Source organism: Labrus mixtus, chromosome 15 (assembly GCF_963584025.1).
Source record: "Labrus mixtus chromosome 15, fLabMix1.1, whole genome shotgun sequence".
NCBI classification, from domain to species: domain Eukaryota; kingdom Metazoa; phylum Chordata; class Actinopteri; order Labriformes; family Labridae; genus Labrus; species Labrus mixtus.
The window spans coordinates 20,573,612-20,589,345 of NC_083626.1; the positions used below are offsets into that span (position 1 = coordinate 20,573,612).

General features: G+C 40.8%; 1 protein-coding gene across 2 annotated transcripts; it reads left to right on the forward strand.

Moving 5' to 3' along the window:
- The first annotated feature begins 1,987 nt into the window (after nt 1-1,987).
- Nucleotides 1,988-11,750, forward strand: zgc:113278 (Translocating chain-associated membrane protein 1-like 1-like). 2 transcript variants are annotated; one of them, XM_061057358.1, is made up of 12 exons: nt 1,988-2,183; nt 3,064-3,124; nt 3,542-3,660; nt 4,732-4,848; nt 4,936-4,994; nt 5,367-5,451; nt 5,669-5,776; nt 7,169-7,239; nt 7,914-8,018; nt 8,111-8,254; nt 8,391-8,551; nt 8,684-11,750. In XM_061057358.1, the coding sequence occupies exons 1-12, from the start codon at nt 2,064-2,066 to the stop codon at nt 8,755-8,757; spliced, it is 1,224 nt and encodes a 407-aa protein (XP_060913341.1). In that variant the 5' UTR covers nt 1,988-2,063; the 3' UTR covers nt 8,758-11,750. The 2 variants fall into 2 exon arrangements, with proteins under 2 accessions (XP_060913341.1, XP_060913342.1); XM_061057359.1 differs by lacking the exon at nt 5,669-5,776 and having other exon boundaries at nt 1,989-2,183.
- Nucleotides 11,751-15,734: the final 3,984 nt, after the last annotated feature.

Genomic DNA, 15,734 nt, shown 5'->3' on the forward strand with positions numbered 1-15,734 from the left:
GATGATGACACAAGCCGATGCACGTCAATTTTCTCCATGCACAGAATATGCTGGCGTCGTCGATTATTATAATCTGCGTCACATCGTTCTGAGTTCACTACTGAACTGAGAAAGGGAGAATGAGGACCGTGAGGACCTTCTCTTATTCTGCTTCAATCTCATACTGCCCTCTAGCGTCGAAAAGCACAATTTGATGCACTAAAATGTAATCCAAACTCTAATTTGAGACCAAATCCACATTTAAACCTACCTACAATAAATAGATAATATAACTTGTATTCACTAATGGGTTTTTTTTTCTTCCATTAAAAGAGCAAAACATGAAGGTTAATTAATGAGTTTCCACCATAGGTTTCGATTTACACTGCAACCATTAGCTTTCTCTTTAAATTGTTCATTATGAAACACACAGTACAGCCTAAAATATTGGGTTGAGCCTGCCAAGCATGAAAATGTAATGACACCATAAGCGCTCCAAACACTCACCGCAACAACCATAGGCTCTCGTCTTTTCATCAAAACAACCCAAACACAATCTGTGCAAAAGACGAGCGGTAGCCTACGACGACCACCGAGTTGATACTGTAAAAAAAGCAACAATCACGCTCAGGCATGCTGCAGACAAGATATCTTGTGTTACTTAGCTTGTCAGCGCTATCAGCTTGTGTCACACTGGACTCTTCTTTGATATATTTTGATGGTTTAAATTGTGTGTAATGCCCGGCCTTAATGTGCCGCATAGGCCTCGAACCCACCCTACAGCTACAGCCTCGGGGATGAAAAAAAAAAAACAATCCTGTTTAGAAATGGGGTTTTTAGCCAATCACAGAATTGTAACACTGGTTTATTTGTTTCAGAATAAAACACAAAGGAGTAGAAAAGTGATTAGGAGAAGGAAAAAGTGGGCTACAAGGGTACCCTAAACACTAAATTACACAATTGGACCTGCAAGTTGTGACTGTAAAATCTAATTTGAGGGTAAAAGTTGTAAAGAGGGAAATGTCTTCCTGTCCTTGGTTGTACTATTATTATTTTCTGAAACAAAAAAATGACAACAGGTTCAGCTATTCTATTTCAAAATAAATTAAATTGACGCAAACAAAACATGTTGCCACCTAATGTTTTTTTTTTTTTTTAATTCTCTTTTTATTTAATGCTTTTAAAAAAAATTAAAATAGAAACAGGCAATGGGAAAAAAAACTCTTATTATTCAGAGGCTATATGTTCCCAAGCCTGCCTGCAAATTGACGCAAACAAAACGTGTTGCCACCTAATGTTAAAAAAAAATGTGTGGTACTTTTGGAACCCCGTATGCCATTGTTTTTAGTTTTTTTAAACTCACCTCTTTAAACAAGCTTTTAATGTATGATTGTGACGTATTTTCTGTTTTCTGTAGTTTCACCTTTATTGTTGTTATCTTTATGATGTGTGTGTAATGTTGCAATGCCCGTTAGTCTGTCCTTACTATGCTGTTCTTTAAAGCGCCTATAAATAAAATGTATTATTATTATGACATTATTACGTTTCTTACATCCTATTGTTTGTATGAGACCCAGTTCAGGGCGCTAAAGTTGAATTCAAGATATGTTCAAGCCTACTTCTTGATTGAAGTCTTTGCATGAAAACAACTGTTCTGAAATCGGCGTTTACGTGGGCTACGTGAAGGCACCACGGGCCAGGGTTCTCCTTCTACGTCAATCCGTCGGTGACACTGGGCGGTTCATGAATGGGTCTCTAAAGTGGGAGGGCTCGTCATCTGACTTCACCAGGCAGTGGGGAAAAAAAAAAAAAAAAAAAGTGGGTGTTGCTGCTGCTGTAGTGTTTGGTTTGATGCGATGCAACTTCATGACTGTTTTTAAACACAAGAGCAAGCGGGTCTTTGTGCTTAGGGGACTGCGGGGGAAGCGATCAGTCGGAGCGAACATCCATCGATCCGTTGAGACGTGCAGGCCGAGCGCCGACGTGCCGCGGAGGGGGGGGGGGGGGGGGGCGCGCGGGGGGGGGAGAGAAAGCTACCTCCGATCAAGCTACACGGGAGAGTGGAGAGTCCCTGTCGATGAGCCATGGGTTTCCGCAAGAAGAACAAGAGCCCGCCGGTGCTCAGCCACGAGTTTGTGATCCAAAATCACGCCGATATGGTGTCGTGCTTGGCCATGATTATCCTTCTCGGCCTGATGTTTGAGGTACTGTGTGAGTGGACGGGGCATGTGCTGTTGTTAGCCGAGTGATGCTAGCTGCTGCTAAGTATCGTGAGCTGACAGCAGCAAGCAGCACTCCAGGGGCAGGTCGCTAGCGTGTCACTTTCCCTTCTCGTATGTCTTACTGCTTGCCAAAGAAGATGGTTAGGAGGCCCCTGCAGCTGACAGGTCATTTTACAAGTAGGCAAATCTCCCCCCCCCCCTGCCCTAGCGATTCCATAGCTTAACATGTATCAGGCCTTAAGGCAGTAAGGTTGTCAAGTTGTCTGCATGTTTGCATGCTCCACATTTAATGGCTTACCCTTTGGTTCGACAGAGCTGACTAGCACCTTGCCACCTTTGAATGAAACAAGGATGCTCTCCCATAACCTGTCCTAATCTTCTAAACCAAGCCAATGGACTTCTGATAACGGAAAAAGATAAATAAGATTTTGTCCTTATCAGCCTTTTACCTGCAAAGATGAAGCTATAATAAGCTTTATACTAAGTTAAGACACTATCATACTGACACAAGTAGGTCATTGTAGCAATCATATTGAGCTTATAATGCATCAAGAGAGCCTTGGCAGACCCCAGTTTTGAGAATTGTGGATCTAGTGTTCACTCATTACACATGTGCATGAAATGATGACTGCATTTTTCACAATCCTTTCGCACTACAAGATAAACATTCTGTTTCTGTACACCTGTGCAAACAGTTTAATAGGTCACTGACATGGGACCATTGAAGAGGATCATACACACATTTAGTTCATTAACACAAACGCTTGGTTTCCCTTGTGTTGAAGGATGCCACAGTGACTGACCTTTATACTTACTGAAATCAGTCATGTAATATTGTAAATGTTTTTCTTTTGTGTTCCAGGTCACGGCAAAGTTTGCCATCATGTTCATCACGGTCCAGTACAACGTCACACAAGTTCTTGGTGAGCCAAATGCCACTGTCTAGCCAACCTTGCAGTTAACTGGACTTCCCTTCATCATCCGTCACTTCAGTGGTTGTTTACTCATTTTAAACCACCATTTAGACCAGGGACGGGCAACTTTGGTCACAGCAAGGGGCCACATTCATTTAATTCTCACTGCCAGAGGGCCAAATTGTAGGATACAAAAACGATTACAGTCAATTATGTCTCAAATTTAACTCAACATATACCAGTGATCAAATATTATTATGGACATATTTCTGGTTTTCATGATTTCATGATTGTCAAGTTTTCTTCATGTTTCCAATTAATTGACATGAGGGCCACATTGAGGGTTGATGGGGGGGCCGCCAGTTGCCCACCCCTGATTTAGACAAAAGTGTTTCAACTTTTCTCTGCTTCTGTTTTTTTCTTCAGATGAGAAGACTGAGCCCGTGAACCTTTACCAATACGGCCCTAAAGATATGGCCACTGTTTTTTTCTACCTGCTCATTGCAGTCATCCTTCATGCGTTAATACAGGAGTACATACTGGACGTGAGTACATCAACCGTGATATCGGCCCCACATCGTTTGTCTGTTACATGGTGACTTCAATGAATGATCGTTAAAAACTTTGAGCTTAAAAATGTGATGAGGGGAAACATAAACTGTTCTAATCATGTCCAAATTTCTAAGGCCCGACCGATATGGGATTTTTGAGGAAAAAAATCTGATACCAATAAATTAGGCGTTATCTTTCTTTGATTTGTGTTCGATCTTTAGAGATAGATAGATATACACATTTATGGCATTTATCCCTTAAATGCAGTTATCAAACACTTGTGGAAAAGATGTTTTAACAAAGACAGGATGGTCACTCAACTGGAAAGTGACTACGCTCGACGTGCGTCACCACTTGACACTCTGGAGAGTGATAATGCTTGTTGTGATCCATATAGCGCACTCTGCTGGTGATAGAGAACTGCTAGTGTAAGACTCAAATGACGTGCTTTTTGACTAGTGAATAAATCTAGAAATATCGGCGCGTATCTGATAAAATGAGTCGATACGATAGTCGCTCGATACGCCAATATCGGCTGATGTTATCGGCTGGCCGATTAAATCGTTCGGCTCTAAACATTTCCAGCTGCACTGTCGCATAATGACGGAAACCGCTCGTGCTCCTCACAGCTTTTGTCTTTTGTTGGATGAATTCCCAGAGGGCGAGCATCAATAGAAGAAAAGTATTTTTAAACATTTGTATTCCAATAATAAGAAAAATCTTTTTTGGAAAAGGTTCAACAGGGTAGAAGGTTTTTTTGAAACCGCTGTCTCTCTTTTCTCAGAACAGGATTCCACTCTTTCTCATCAGTCTTCACAGTTATTATGGGATTAGGTAAACAGGTTCTGCCTCCTATAATATTGGCAGTTAGGAGAAGACTTTCTTATGTGCTTACAGTTTAAGAACGGGGGACAAAGATGGATTCAGTATATACATAAAATATTTTTCTTTATAATTTAAGAAGTTCTGAGTGACTGGCAGCGTGATGTATGCTCGTAAAAAAAAGAAAAGGAAAGAACTACATGTCCCCTCCACCCGTTTCTGATATGTTTGTTTGATTTCAGAAAATGAACAGGAGGTTACACCTGTCAAAAACCAAACACAGCAAGTTCAACGAGTCCGGACAGCTGGCGGCGTTCTACCTGTTCTCCTTCATCTGGGGCTGCAGCATCCTCACAGCGGTACGAGGGTCAGGACCCGGAGAGAAACACAATGTCCCAGCATGCATTAGTCGTTCTCTTATTCTCTGTCTTTTTGCCTCTTGACAGGAGGACTTTGCTACGAATCCTACCTTCTTATGGGAGGGTTACCCACACACTTACATGGTGTAAGTAAAGACTTGTCGTTACCTACTGCTCGTTAGTTCTTTATAATTAAACAGAGAATACAATCAAATATTAACAAATCACGCAATGAAAACGCTTTTGGGAGCTCCGCAAGGGACCACAATAAGCTTGAGCAGTTTCTGTTTGAACTTGTTTGGGAATCATGTATCAATCTTCTATCTATTAAAGTCGAGGTTTCATATCGTGGAATAATGAAAAGTGATGTTTTTGATTCAACTTTTCTCACCGGATTTATTTTTATGGCTCATGTTATCGCATTTGAAATAGAGTTTTGAGTATAATAATATTAATCTCACCTCAGTACATGCTGAAATAATGCCCTGGCTCCTTTGGACAACCTTTGTTCTGTCCAGTTTTCAGGTCAAGTTCTTCTACATTTGCCAAATCGCCTATTGGCTTCACGCACTCCCCGAGCTGTACTTTCAAAAAGTACGAAAGGTGAGTGACATTTAAATCAAAGTGTTAGTGGTTAAAGGAGAGAAGGAACATTTTGTAAATGATAAACATCTGTCTTGCTTCTCAGACAGGAGGTGAAAGGTTTGCTCTGTTCAATTTGGGTTTTACATCCACGTCAATCAGTTTGATGACGGCCGTAGTGTTTATACATCAGCGAATGTCTCCTCTAACCACTGCTGTTGTCATTTGTCTCCATGAGGAATCAGCTGAGGACTGTTCCGATGTCAAGTCAAGTCGAGTCAACTTTATTCATATAGCACATTTAAAAACAACCAAGGTTGACCAAAGTGCTTTACAGAGTAAAAAGGTAAAACATGAAAACAAGAATTCTTCATAAAATAGTCGTTAGAGTAATAGTGAAAACCTTTTGGGATTAAAAAAAAGTTCTGATCCCGAAAGGAAGGCCAAAGAGAAGAGATTGGTCTTGAACAGGGATTTAAGGCATTCAAGAGTCGGGGGGAGGGGGGATATCACAGTTATAGTGGTAAGATGTTCCACAGGTTCAGGGGAGCAACGACAAAGGATCTATGGTCCCTGGTTTGAAGCCCAGTTTATGGCAGATCCAGAAGCAGCTGATTGGTTAACTTCAGTGCTCTAGCTGGAGTATGAAGATAGAGAAGTTAGGTAAGGTGTCAGTCCATCAAGCCAAAGGAGGAAGAGCAACACCGGAGTAATGGGATCCCTTTTTGTCTTTCCAGTCAGGAGGCAGGAAGTCGCATTTGAAACTGCTACAGGCGTTAAGTGTATGACTGGTCCAAACCCACATACAAAGAGTTAGTCAAGTTTAGATGTTATAACTGCGTGAATCATACTGTCTAAATCTTTAGGAGGGAGATAAGCTTTTACATCAGGTATAAATCTCAACTGATAGAAGCTAGACTAAACAACAGAAGACATCTGCAGTTAATGTGAAGTATCATGGAGCACATGTGAGCTCTGAGTATTCACTCTGAACACCTTAAGTAATCTGTTACATTTATTGTAAATAAATTATATCACCGTGATGGGACCGGTATAGAAAATAAATGGCTTATATGATATTATGTAGATGTGTATTGCATCCATACATGCATACAATAACCACTAGGCTACCAGGGCCCCCAACTTCTCCATCTTAAAATAGTAGTTTTAAAGTCTATCTAATAGTACAACAACTTTTTAACAGGCAGAATAGCGTCTCTCCCAAGTCCACGGATCGCCTCGGTCGCCTCCTTATTATAACACTGTGGAAGTTTTGCAGTGGGCTGATGTTTGTACGACTTTGATATAATGGCTGAGGCGAAGAGATGAAAGAGGGAGGAGATGGATGAAGATAAAAAAAAGAGAGGGTTACCGAGCAAACGGTCAGCAGGTCAACCAATGCACATTAGTGCAGTTGCACTTGGAGGCCTTCGGTGGGCGCCAAAGTGCACCAAACCAAATTCCTGCATATTGTTGCTTTAATAAGTTAAGAGAATTAATCCTGGCAATCAGAGATAAAAAGCTGTAAATGAGCCCTGCTTGGCTGAGTTTTAACATTTGCAGTCTTGAAAGACAGTCATTACATACACCATTACATAAGTTACCTTCATTTTAAATGTATCATGAGATAGATAATCTCCTAAATTAAAACTGTTAACAGTCTCCATTATGAAATGCGGCTCACATTGTGCTCAGCTGTTGATGTTTAGTCGCATCTTTCTTTGTTTTGTTTCTCCAGGAGGACATCCCCCGCCAGCTCTATTACATTTGCCTTTATGTTGTTCACATCACTGGTGCCTACGTCCTAAAGTGAGTGAAATGAGTCGTCTTTATTTTTCAGATTCTTTGAGCATGAAGATATAGTCCTTGGTAGATCTTTCAGAAAAGTTTTAATTTATGTTGAAAGCAAAGACAGTGTTTAAACCATTGTCTGATCAAGTTGTTCAGACATTTGACGTTTTGCTGTAGCAGGAAAATATGTAAACGTAAAATAGCAAATACAGGATGGAGATGATGATTTTAAAATGTAGTTTTTAATGCTAAGAAAATGCTTCATCTCAGACATCCTTGTTGAAAAATGCTAATATTCTGTTGTTTCTTTTTCACCATCACTCATGTAAACCATAGCGTTATGGTATTTGTAAATTAAACTATCCAGGTCAGGGTCATATTTGTTTGTCTCCTGGGGTCTCACAGACGATACTGAGTGGAGTTAGACTGACTGACATGAATCTGAAATGAAAAGAGGATTTTCTTTTCACATTGCGTCATGTCATGAATTCGAAAATGAAAGTGTTGGATTTTTTTTGGTTTAGAAACTCTGACTATTACTCCTCAAAAGCTGGACAAACACTGATCCACAAAAATGTTTACACCTAGAACAGAAAGGTTTTTAATATACTGATTCATGTCTAGAGTAGCTTTTTTCCCGCCCTTTATTCACCATGTTGTCTCACCATCTCTCTGTGCCCCGTCACGTTTAGCCTCCACCGACTGGGCCTGGTTCTTCTGGTCCCTCACTACCTGGTGGAACTCCTGTTCCACGCCTCGCGCCTCTTCTACTTCAGTGACGAGAACAAACAGAAGGGGTAATCCTGAAGCTCGTCTTACACAACAAGTTGAAGTTGTTTCAAGTGGTGTGATCTGAAAAACCTGATGTCATGTCTCGTTCCGTTTACAGTTTTACTCTTTGGGCGCTGCTTTTTGTCATAGCCCGCCTCCTCACGCTCACACTCTCAGTTCTGACGTTTGGCTTCGGGCTTCCCCGTACAGAAAACCAAGGATTTTCTCTAGCAGAAGGAAACTTCAATGTACTCACCATAAGGCAAGTACTCGTGACAATTCACAAGAAGAGTAGTTGTGTCAGCCGTGGTGTTCAACATGAAGTAAGCCGAAGTTTTGGTTTTCCTTTTCACAGTTTAGGTCACTTTAGTTCTTTTGTAAATTGTTTCCCCCCTCAGGATGACTTGTCTGGCAGCCATCTGCCTGACGCAGGCCTGGATGATGTGGAAATTCATTAACTTCCAGTTGAAAAAGTGGAGAGAGCACAGCCAGAACCAGGCGTCAAAGAAGAAGGTAGTGAGTCCAAAGAGCAGACCTCACAAACGAGAGCCTACAAGGGGTGAGTGCTTAGAAGACCTTCGTCCCTCATACAAAATGAATGTCATCTTTTTCAGTCTATGTCTCGCACACTAAATATTTCAGATTCTTTTCACACATAAATGCGTGAGCAATGTATCTATTTCTTCATCAGGAGGTGCTACCAATGGGATTGTGAAGTCTGAGGACAAAACATCGCCGCGGGCAAGAAAAGCCAAAGCCTCGTAGAGATTGAAGAATTTGGAGGAGGAAGGGGAAGGAGGAAAAAAAAAAAAACTGAGTGAGGGAGTTCTGACAATGTGACATTATGTCTTCACACAACTTCAGATTCTGTGTACTGCTCTCTAATGTTTCGGCGCACTAAGAAACCTTGCATAACTGTCCCTACGCAGTTGAAGCTCCTTTTTTCGAGAAAAGGTTCAGTGTGACTGTCGGCAGAAATGTTAAGTATTGGTTTGGGTTTTTTTTTTCTTCTGCAGATGGGACGAGGGCAGGACAGAGGTGGTTTTGATGCTTTAACAGGATTGATTTAGCTCTTCAAAGTGTCCTTTTGTGTTAAACTGGCTGGGTACTTTGAACTGAGTTGTCCTTTGGGTCATTTGAAATGGATCAGTTCACCTTAACAGTACTGTAAAAAATGCGGATTTTTTACTTCAGGGCAACTTCATCTAAAGTGTGAAAGTACAGTTTAACTGTGCGGGATGTTGTTTAAAGTTTGAGACGGCACCACGATACATTACTGTTATCACTAAACCATCCGAAATGAACTGCTCTCGAGAAATATGTCTGCTATTCAGTAGAGGTATTCAGTGTGGCTGCAGCCAGACAAGTGAAGCTCGTACTTAACTCCTTGATCATTTACTGCCATCGTTTGACAGCCTCTGCCTTTGAAATCCTATGTGTTGCAGGATTTAGGCCCTTTTTAGTGTTTTTCTTTTGCTTTCATCACCGGCCTGGTTATCAGCTTCAGCCTCTTACTGGGGCTCGTCCAGGTTCTTGGTGACTCGACAAGAGGAAGCTGTACTCTAACCTTTCTGATGCTGTAGTGTATGCACGCAGTTACATCCTTAATAACGGCATGGCCAGAAAGCAGGAAGCTGTGTTTGAGACTGTCATGAATGGTCTTCTCTCCGGTATCAGTCAATGCATGATGGGTTCTAAGGCTGCAGACGTCATAGCTAGCTCCTACCTGTGCTGTTGACTTTGCATCTCTCTCTCTCTTACACACACACACACACACCGACATGCATTCAGTGGCCTTTTTCACAACTGCTGCAAGAAGTTTTGAGTTCTTTAACCTTTTTGCCGTATACTTCAGAAAGATATTATTTCCTATGCTTTGAGACGCTATAACCAGCAAACACAGCGGTACATAGCAAGTGCGTTCAGTTAATCCCGAAACAATACAATCTTTCTTCAAGTGTCCTTATAACGTCGGTGGTTTGTATCACTCGTTCTGCTTGTGTCGCGTTGTGTTGCCTTCTCTGCTGGTCTCTTATTCTTGGGTATCAGGGGTGAAGCTGTTCGCCACTTACCCTACAAGTAACGGCATCCCATGATGCAGTGGGAGGCGTGTTTGCAAAGAGGGGTGTGTTTGTATGCCTGTGCACTTAACTCGTGTGTGGACAGTATTGTTTTGCCTACTTTGTATGTGAATTAACTGGGTGTGGATGATGATGACACCGATGACAACAATGTTTATTGCTTGTCTCGTAAAAAAGAAATATATATATATATATATATATCGCCTGCGTGCAGAGCATGAAATGTGACAATCTGTTTATGAACTCCCGCCCGGTTTGTTTGATTTCTCAGTTACTCCCTGTCTTTCATTTCACTTTGGTACAGCTCGTTTCAGGTCCCACAGCACCTCTGTGTGTAAAACACTGTGGATCGTGGATCGCTGTGTGTTCTATAGGTTACTAAATGCTTATGTGTTCAATGTCTGGACGCCCCTCAGATCACCTCTCCGCGTGAGAGAGATTCTGTGGTCGCCCTGTCCTCCTTGCTTCACCTTTCCAATGATTCTGACATTGACCCGAAGTTAGCCACGCACCCCTCTTTTTTTGATCACGGACCAACTCCTGCTCTAACACTGAATAGTGCAGGCGAAGCTATGTGCAGAGAACGTGAAGTTCGGGGACTTTAAGACGAGAGCAGGGAGGAGACGGAGATGCCATGGTAACTTTTTGCTCCCTTCAGCGTTTTCTCCTTGTGACTTAAAGGTGGTCTTAAAATCCCCGCGTGAGTGTCGGCAGTGTCATGGGAGGAAAGGAGAAGCAGAGGACTTTTGTACCAGCCTGTTATTAAACTGTCTCAGATATAAATGAGGAAAAAAAAATGAACTTAACCCTACACTGTAATACAATATGTGTCAGATTTTTAAGCTATTTTTATAGAGGGGGAAAATTCACTGTTGTTCAGTACACACGTGTGAAGATTTGTTTTGCATCCATATTGATAGGAATTGTTTTTTTTTATATGAGAATGAAGCTTGCTGAACTGTTAGCTTGGGTAATCATTGTGGTATGAGTGTAAAACATTTACTTAGCCTAATAGTTGATTTAACTTCATGGCCTTATTAGAGCAAAATGAACTCAGTTGTATAACAGTGCTCACTGAACAGTGTGCTGCAGGCTTCCACTGCAGCTTTCACAACTACATGTTTAATGATAGTGAAATTACACCATGGAACCCTCATCATCATCAAAAGTTAAATATAAGATCAGAGGAGAGGAGGAAATGGTCAGTGTTGTGTTTAGTTTGTTCCAGTCCTGCAGGTGTTTTTTTTTTTTAATTTTCAGTTTTTTGTCACGACCCTGCATGTAGAGCAAACCAACTTTTATTTTGCAGAGTGAAACAACCTGTGAGATTTTCCTGCTCATTCAGTCAGACGGCAGACGTTCAGGCTCTGACACACGAGCCGCCCCTGCAGTTCATACCCCCCCTCTCGCTTAGAGACACAATGGCCTGTATAATCCCACAAGAATGCACTTTTTGTTTGCATAATATGTATTTATGTCAGAGCATCACAACACCGCTTCTCCACTCGGGCTCTCTCTATACTTAACATGGTTTACAAGTTTGAGTTACTCAATTCAAAACTGTGCAATTTGTCATTGTTGGAAACGCAAATAAGGACATCAATAATTCAACTGTATGAGCAGCCTCTAGTTGGCAACAATTTTGCATTTGACCAGAAGATCTCTCAAAAAAAACAAAAGACATGCACAGAAGAGACACATGTTTATTGTACTTATTTATTTGCATTGTTCTTGATTTGTTTTTTATTTTGCTGCTTGTTTTTAGATGTTACGGTATATATTTCCTTTCCAAATATGTTGTCTCTGAACTGCTCTGATGGTAAGTATTTATGCAAATTCCTGTGCGATCTGATCGTTTATTCTTTGCCACCAATTTTTTTTTCTCCCATGTTTGAATAAAGCTTTTATTCATTACACAAACTTGTAGGACATATTTTTAACACAGTGTTCACATTTGCAAGAGTAGAGATGTCTCCATGGAAACCCCATGTTTAGAGGTGGGGGGAGGGGGGGGGAACGCTGGAGTTTCAAAGTGCACAGTAAATTATGAGTGCTGTAGATAATTATCCACTCCTGAGGTGACTGAGGGCTGCGCACAGCATATTTGATTCTGAGGCTTCCCACGACTCCTGCTCGCTACAAATTTTCCACCGATTTCACTTGAGGATATATTTGAAGACCTACTTGATTTTTATATTTTTAATTTATAGAAACCCTTCTGGGTGGTGTCAGGAGACCCAAGGAAATATTGGTCATTTTCTACCTTTCTATCTAATTACCACCAGGGGGCAACGCTGAGCTTTTTTTTTTTTTTGCCTGAGGGAGAGCAGCAGTCTGCAGGGGCATAGTTGCGTACAGCCCTGCATTAATAAATCACCAGTCAGAGGGAGAAAGACTGAAACATTGTTGTATCACACAGTATGCAGCTCAGCCCTCTTAGACACTCAAATGTGCAGAGAAGTCACAAAATCAAGCGGTTGATTCTTATTTCCAATGTGTCAATTCCAAATGTTCCAGAGGGGAGAGACCTGCACCTCGGCTGCTCTGTTGTGCAGTGTTCTGTTAGGGCACTGTAAACATGACATCCAAAGGAGTGTGAGGAACGAGCACGGGCGCCGAGAAGAGACACCTGCAGCTCACTGCTAATGTGTTGTGTTGTTTCAGAGTAATGGCTTTTCTCTGGGCGATCAGACAGCATGATGGATCAGAGGGAAGCTCTGCAGGGTCAGCACAAGGACAGGAGTTCACACACATGCTCTCCGTCACACACGTACACTGAGTGTTCTTACTCCAACCCAAAACATACATGACCCGAACCAACTCGCAGAAAGAGTCCAAGAACAGTCGCTGCCCCCTGCCGCCTCCCCCCCCCGCCCTATAAATCCTCCCCTTCACCCAATGAGGATAAATCTCTCGCTGAATCGTCAGTATTATGTGTAATTTCCATATAAATTAGCTTCATTAAAAGGGGAGTACTTTCTTATTTAACGATCCTCATTTGAAATTCTGTATTTAATAAGACATGCAATCCCAGACTTGCAGACTAATAGCCAACAATTAGCCGGCCTGGAGCATGTGTTTTTGTGTGCGAGTGATCCTTTGTGTTTATGTGTAATCCTTTGAAAGTATTGTACTCCTTCAGTGTTATTTTCATTGATTGTCTTAAATGAGCAAATTGGGCAGCAGCTGCTCTCTCATTCAGGTTTACTCGCAGTGATCCATGAAGCAAAGAGGGGAGATCTGAGGCGTTCACGACCTCACGGCAAGCAGACAAGGGGGGGGCGGGGAGTGTTTGAGGTGAGAACTAGAGCAGGTGTGGAGAGACCAATGAATGACCGAGTGTAGAAGTGGATGAAACATCTGGATGGATCAGAGAGATGGGAATGAAATGCAGACAGCAGAAGGCAAAATGATACAGGAGTGGAAGACAGAGAGAGAGATGAGGGGGAGAGTGTTACGATTTAGAAGAACATGAGTATGTCAGGGCAATGAAACACAGGATATACAATACAGCTTTTTCTGAGAGAAAGGTGTGCGTAAAGACAACTGAGACGAATAACTAACTTAACCACTGGATGAAAGAAAAAACAAACAGATATAAGAGGAACACCTCTTCCCCTCCAGATGAATCAATATTCTGCTTTCTGTTTAGTAAGTACACGTTTATGTTTGTGTGTTACTGTTTAAGGCACGTTCTTAACAAAGCTGGACAGAAAGTAACTTCATTCTGAAAAGAGGAATAACTAAATGAGACAAAAATATCAAAAGGCTCTGAGGCTAAACATTTGTGCTGATGTTGAGAAAACTCAACATTCATAAACTGCAAAACCATATAAGACACATAAAAATGGAAATTTTGAGACCAGATTTGAGGAGGACAGAGTTTATAATGAATGTTTTGAAAAGATTTGAAGGAGCATTGCCTTGGTTGCTACTGTACTGCACACTTTCAGTTTGTATTTTTTTTGTGCCTCGCAAGAAAGTAAAATCAAAGGAATTTGACCTGGACAATATATGTTTACACAAAAAAGAAACCTAGTTGCTATAACTTAAAAAAGTTAGTTGAGACAAACTTGTGATTATTCCAAAGAAATACAATTTTCTAGTCAAATTAACTTGACATCAAGTCACTTGTTAAAGTTAACAAAACTTTAAAATCACAATTCAGTTCCTGTGATATTATCTAGTTAAGACAAAATGGTCTTTCAATTTCTTTTGACTTGAAATCAAAAATTAAAAAAACTTTTTCAAAAGTTGACTCCACCTACAATATTGAGTTAAATGAATTAATCAATTTACATTGAATATATATATTTCTATGTTAGTAAACTTAAATCAGTTTAGTTTAAACATTTTTAGTGATTCTCTTTGCTTATGTGGAAACTTTAACCCTTGTGCACTCCTCAAATGTATTTATATTTTACTGCTGTGAAGTTGAAAAACTTCTGACTTGCTCAAAACTACCAAACATTCAATTATTTTCAGGATTGTAATCCTTTAAATGCTTTAAATGAGTTATTATGATTATTGAATGGTGATTCGAGTCTTGGATATGTGAAAGACTACTAACAAAGTTGATTTGATTGCATTAGTCTTTTTTTATACCCTCTGGACACCTTCATGGCCAAAATGTACACAAAATCATCAATTTTTCCTTTTGTATAAATTGCTGTTTTTTCTGCTGTTGTTTTCTGCTCTTTTTATGGCTTTTGACGGTAGAGAAGAGGGAAAGAGGGAGATCTCATTTAACATGGGTGTCCGACACCTGGGTTCTTCAGCTGGACCCAAGTGAACACTTGAGGAGCTGCAGTTTTCTGCACTTCTGCGTTTTCTTCATTAATTAACACTTACAATTCAATTACTTGAAAATAGGACCAAAAATGACGTCATAGTGTCTAGACTAAACAGGCCACTATGCCTAGAGAGACAATTAAAAGGACTGACTTACATTAGCATGCTCATGGCTTGCAAATACATAGATATGTGTTCAAAAAAGCCAGACATGTCTTATGCTTATGAAGAAGCAGTGTTCAGGGTAAAATCCGGAAATAATCTTTAAAGTAGACCAGAACATGTTGGGGGAATTTATGAGTGCGCTGTTGATGTGAGTGCACATCAGATAAGGGTTTGTGCTTTCCAATTCCAAATCTGTAGCATTAGATTGGTTAAAGCTTGAATTTGCTTAGTAAAATGATACTGTAACTATCATGTTCATTATATTATAAAAAAAGACCTTTAGTACTCTTGTGGTCCATCATTACTGCCTATATGGCTGTTGGCAAGACCCAAACAAAAGCCTGATGCAGTTTGACACGTTGCAGTGTGAGCTTATGGAGCCACACTGACGACCTCCGTTACAGAGTCAGCGGCATCTTTTGCCCCGAGCATTCACATTGAGCTTCTCGGAAATCAACCCAAATGTAGAGGAATTATAATGTCCTCTAGACCAGTGGTTCTCAACTGGTGGGTCGGGGACCCAGAGGTGGGTCGCAGAGCCATTTTCAGTGGGCTGAGTAAAATAGTCTGTTTAGCGTTTTTTTTTTTTAACCATGTTTGTTTTGTTCAGTTTCTTTGCTTCTGTCACATTTTCTCTGTCTAAATGCTCCTGCACTTTTGCAACAACAAGCTGTTTATTTGGAACATGAATCGTCACACACCTCA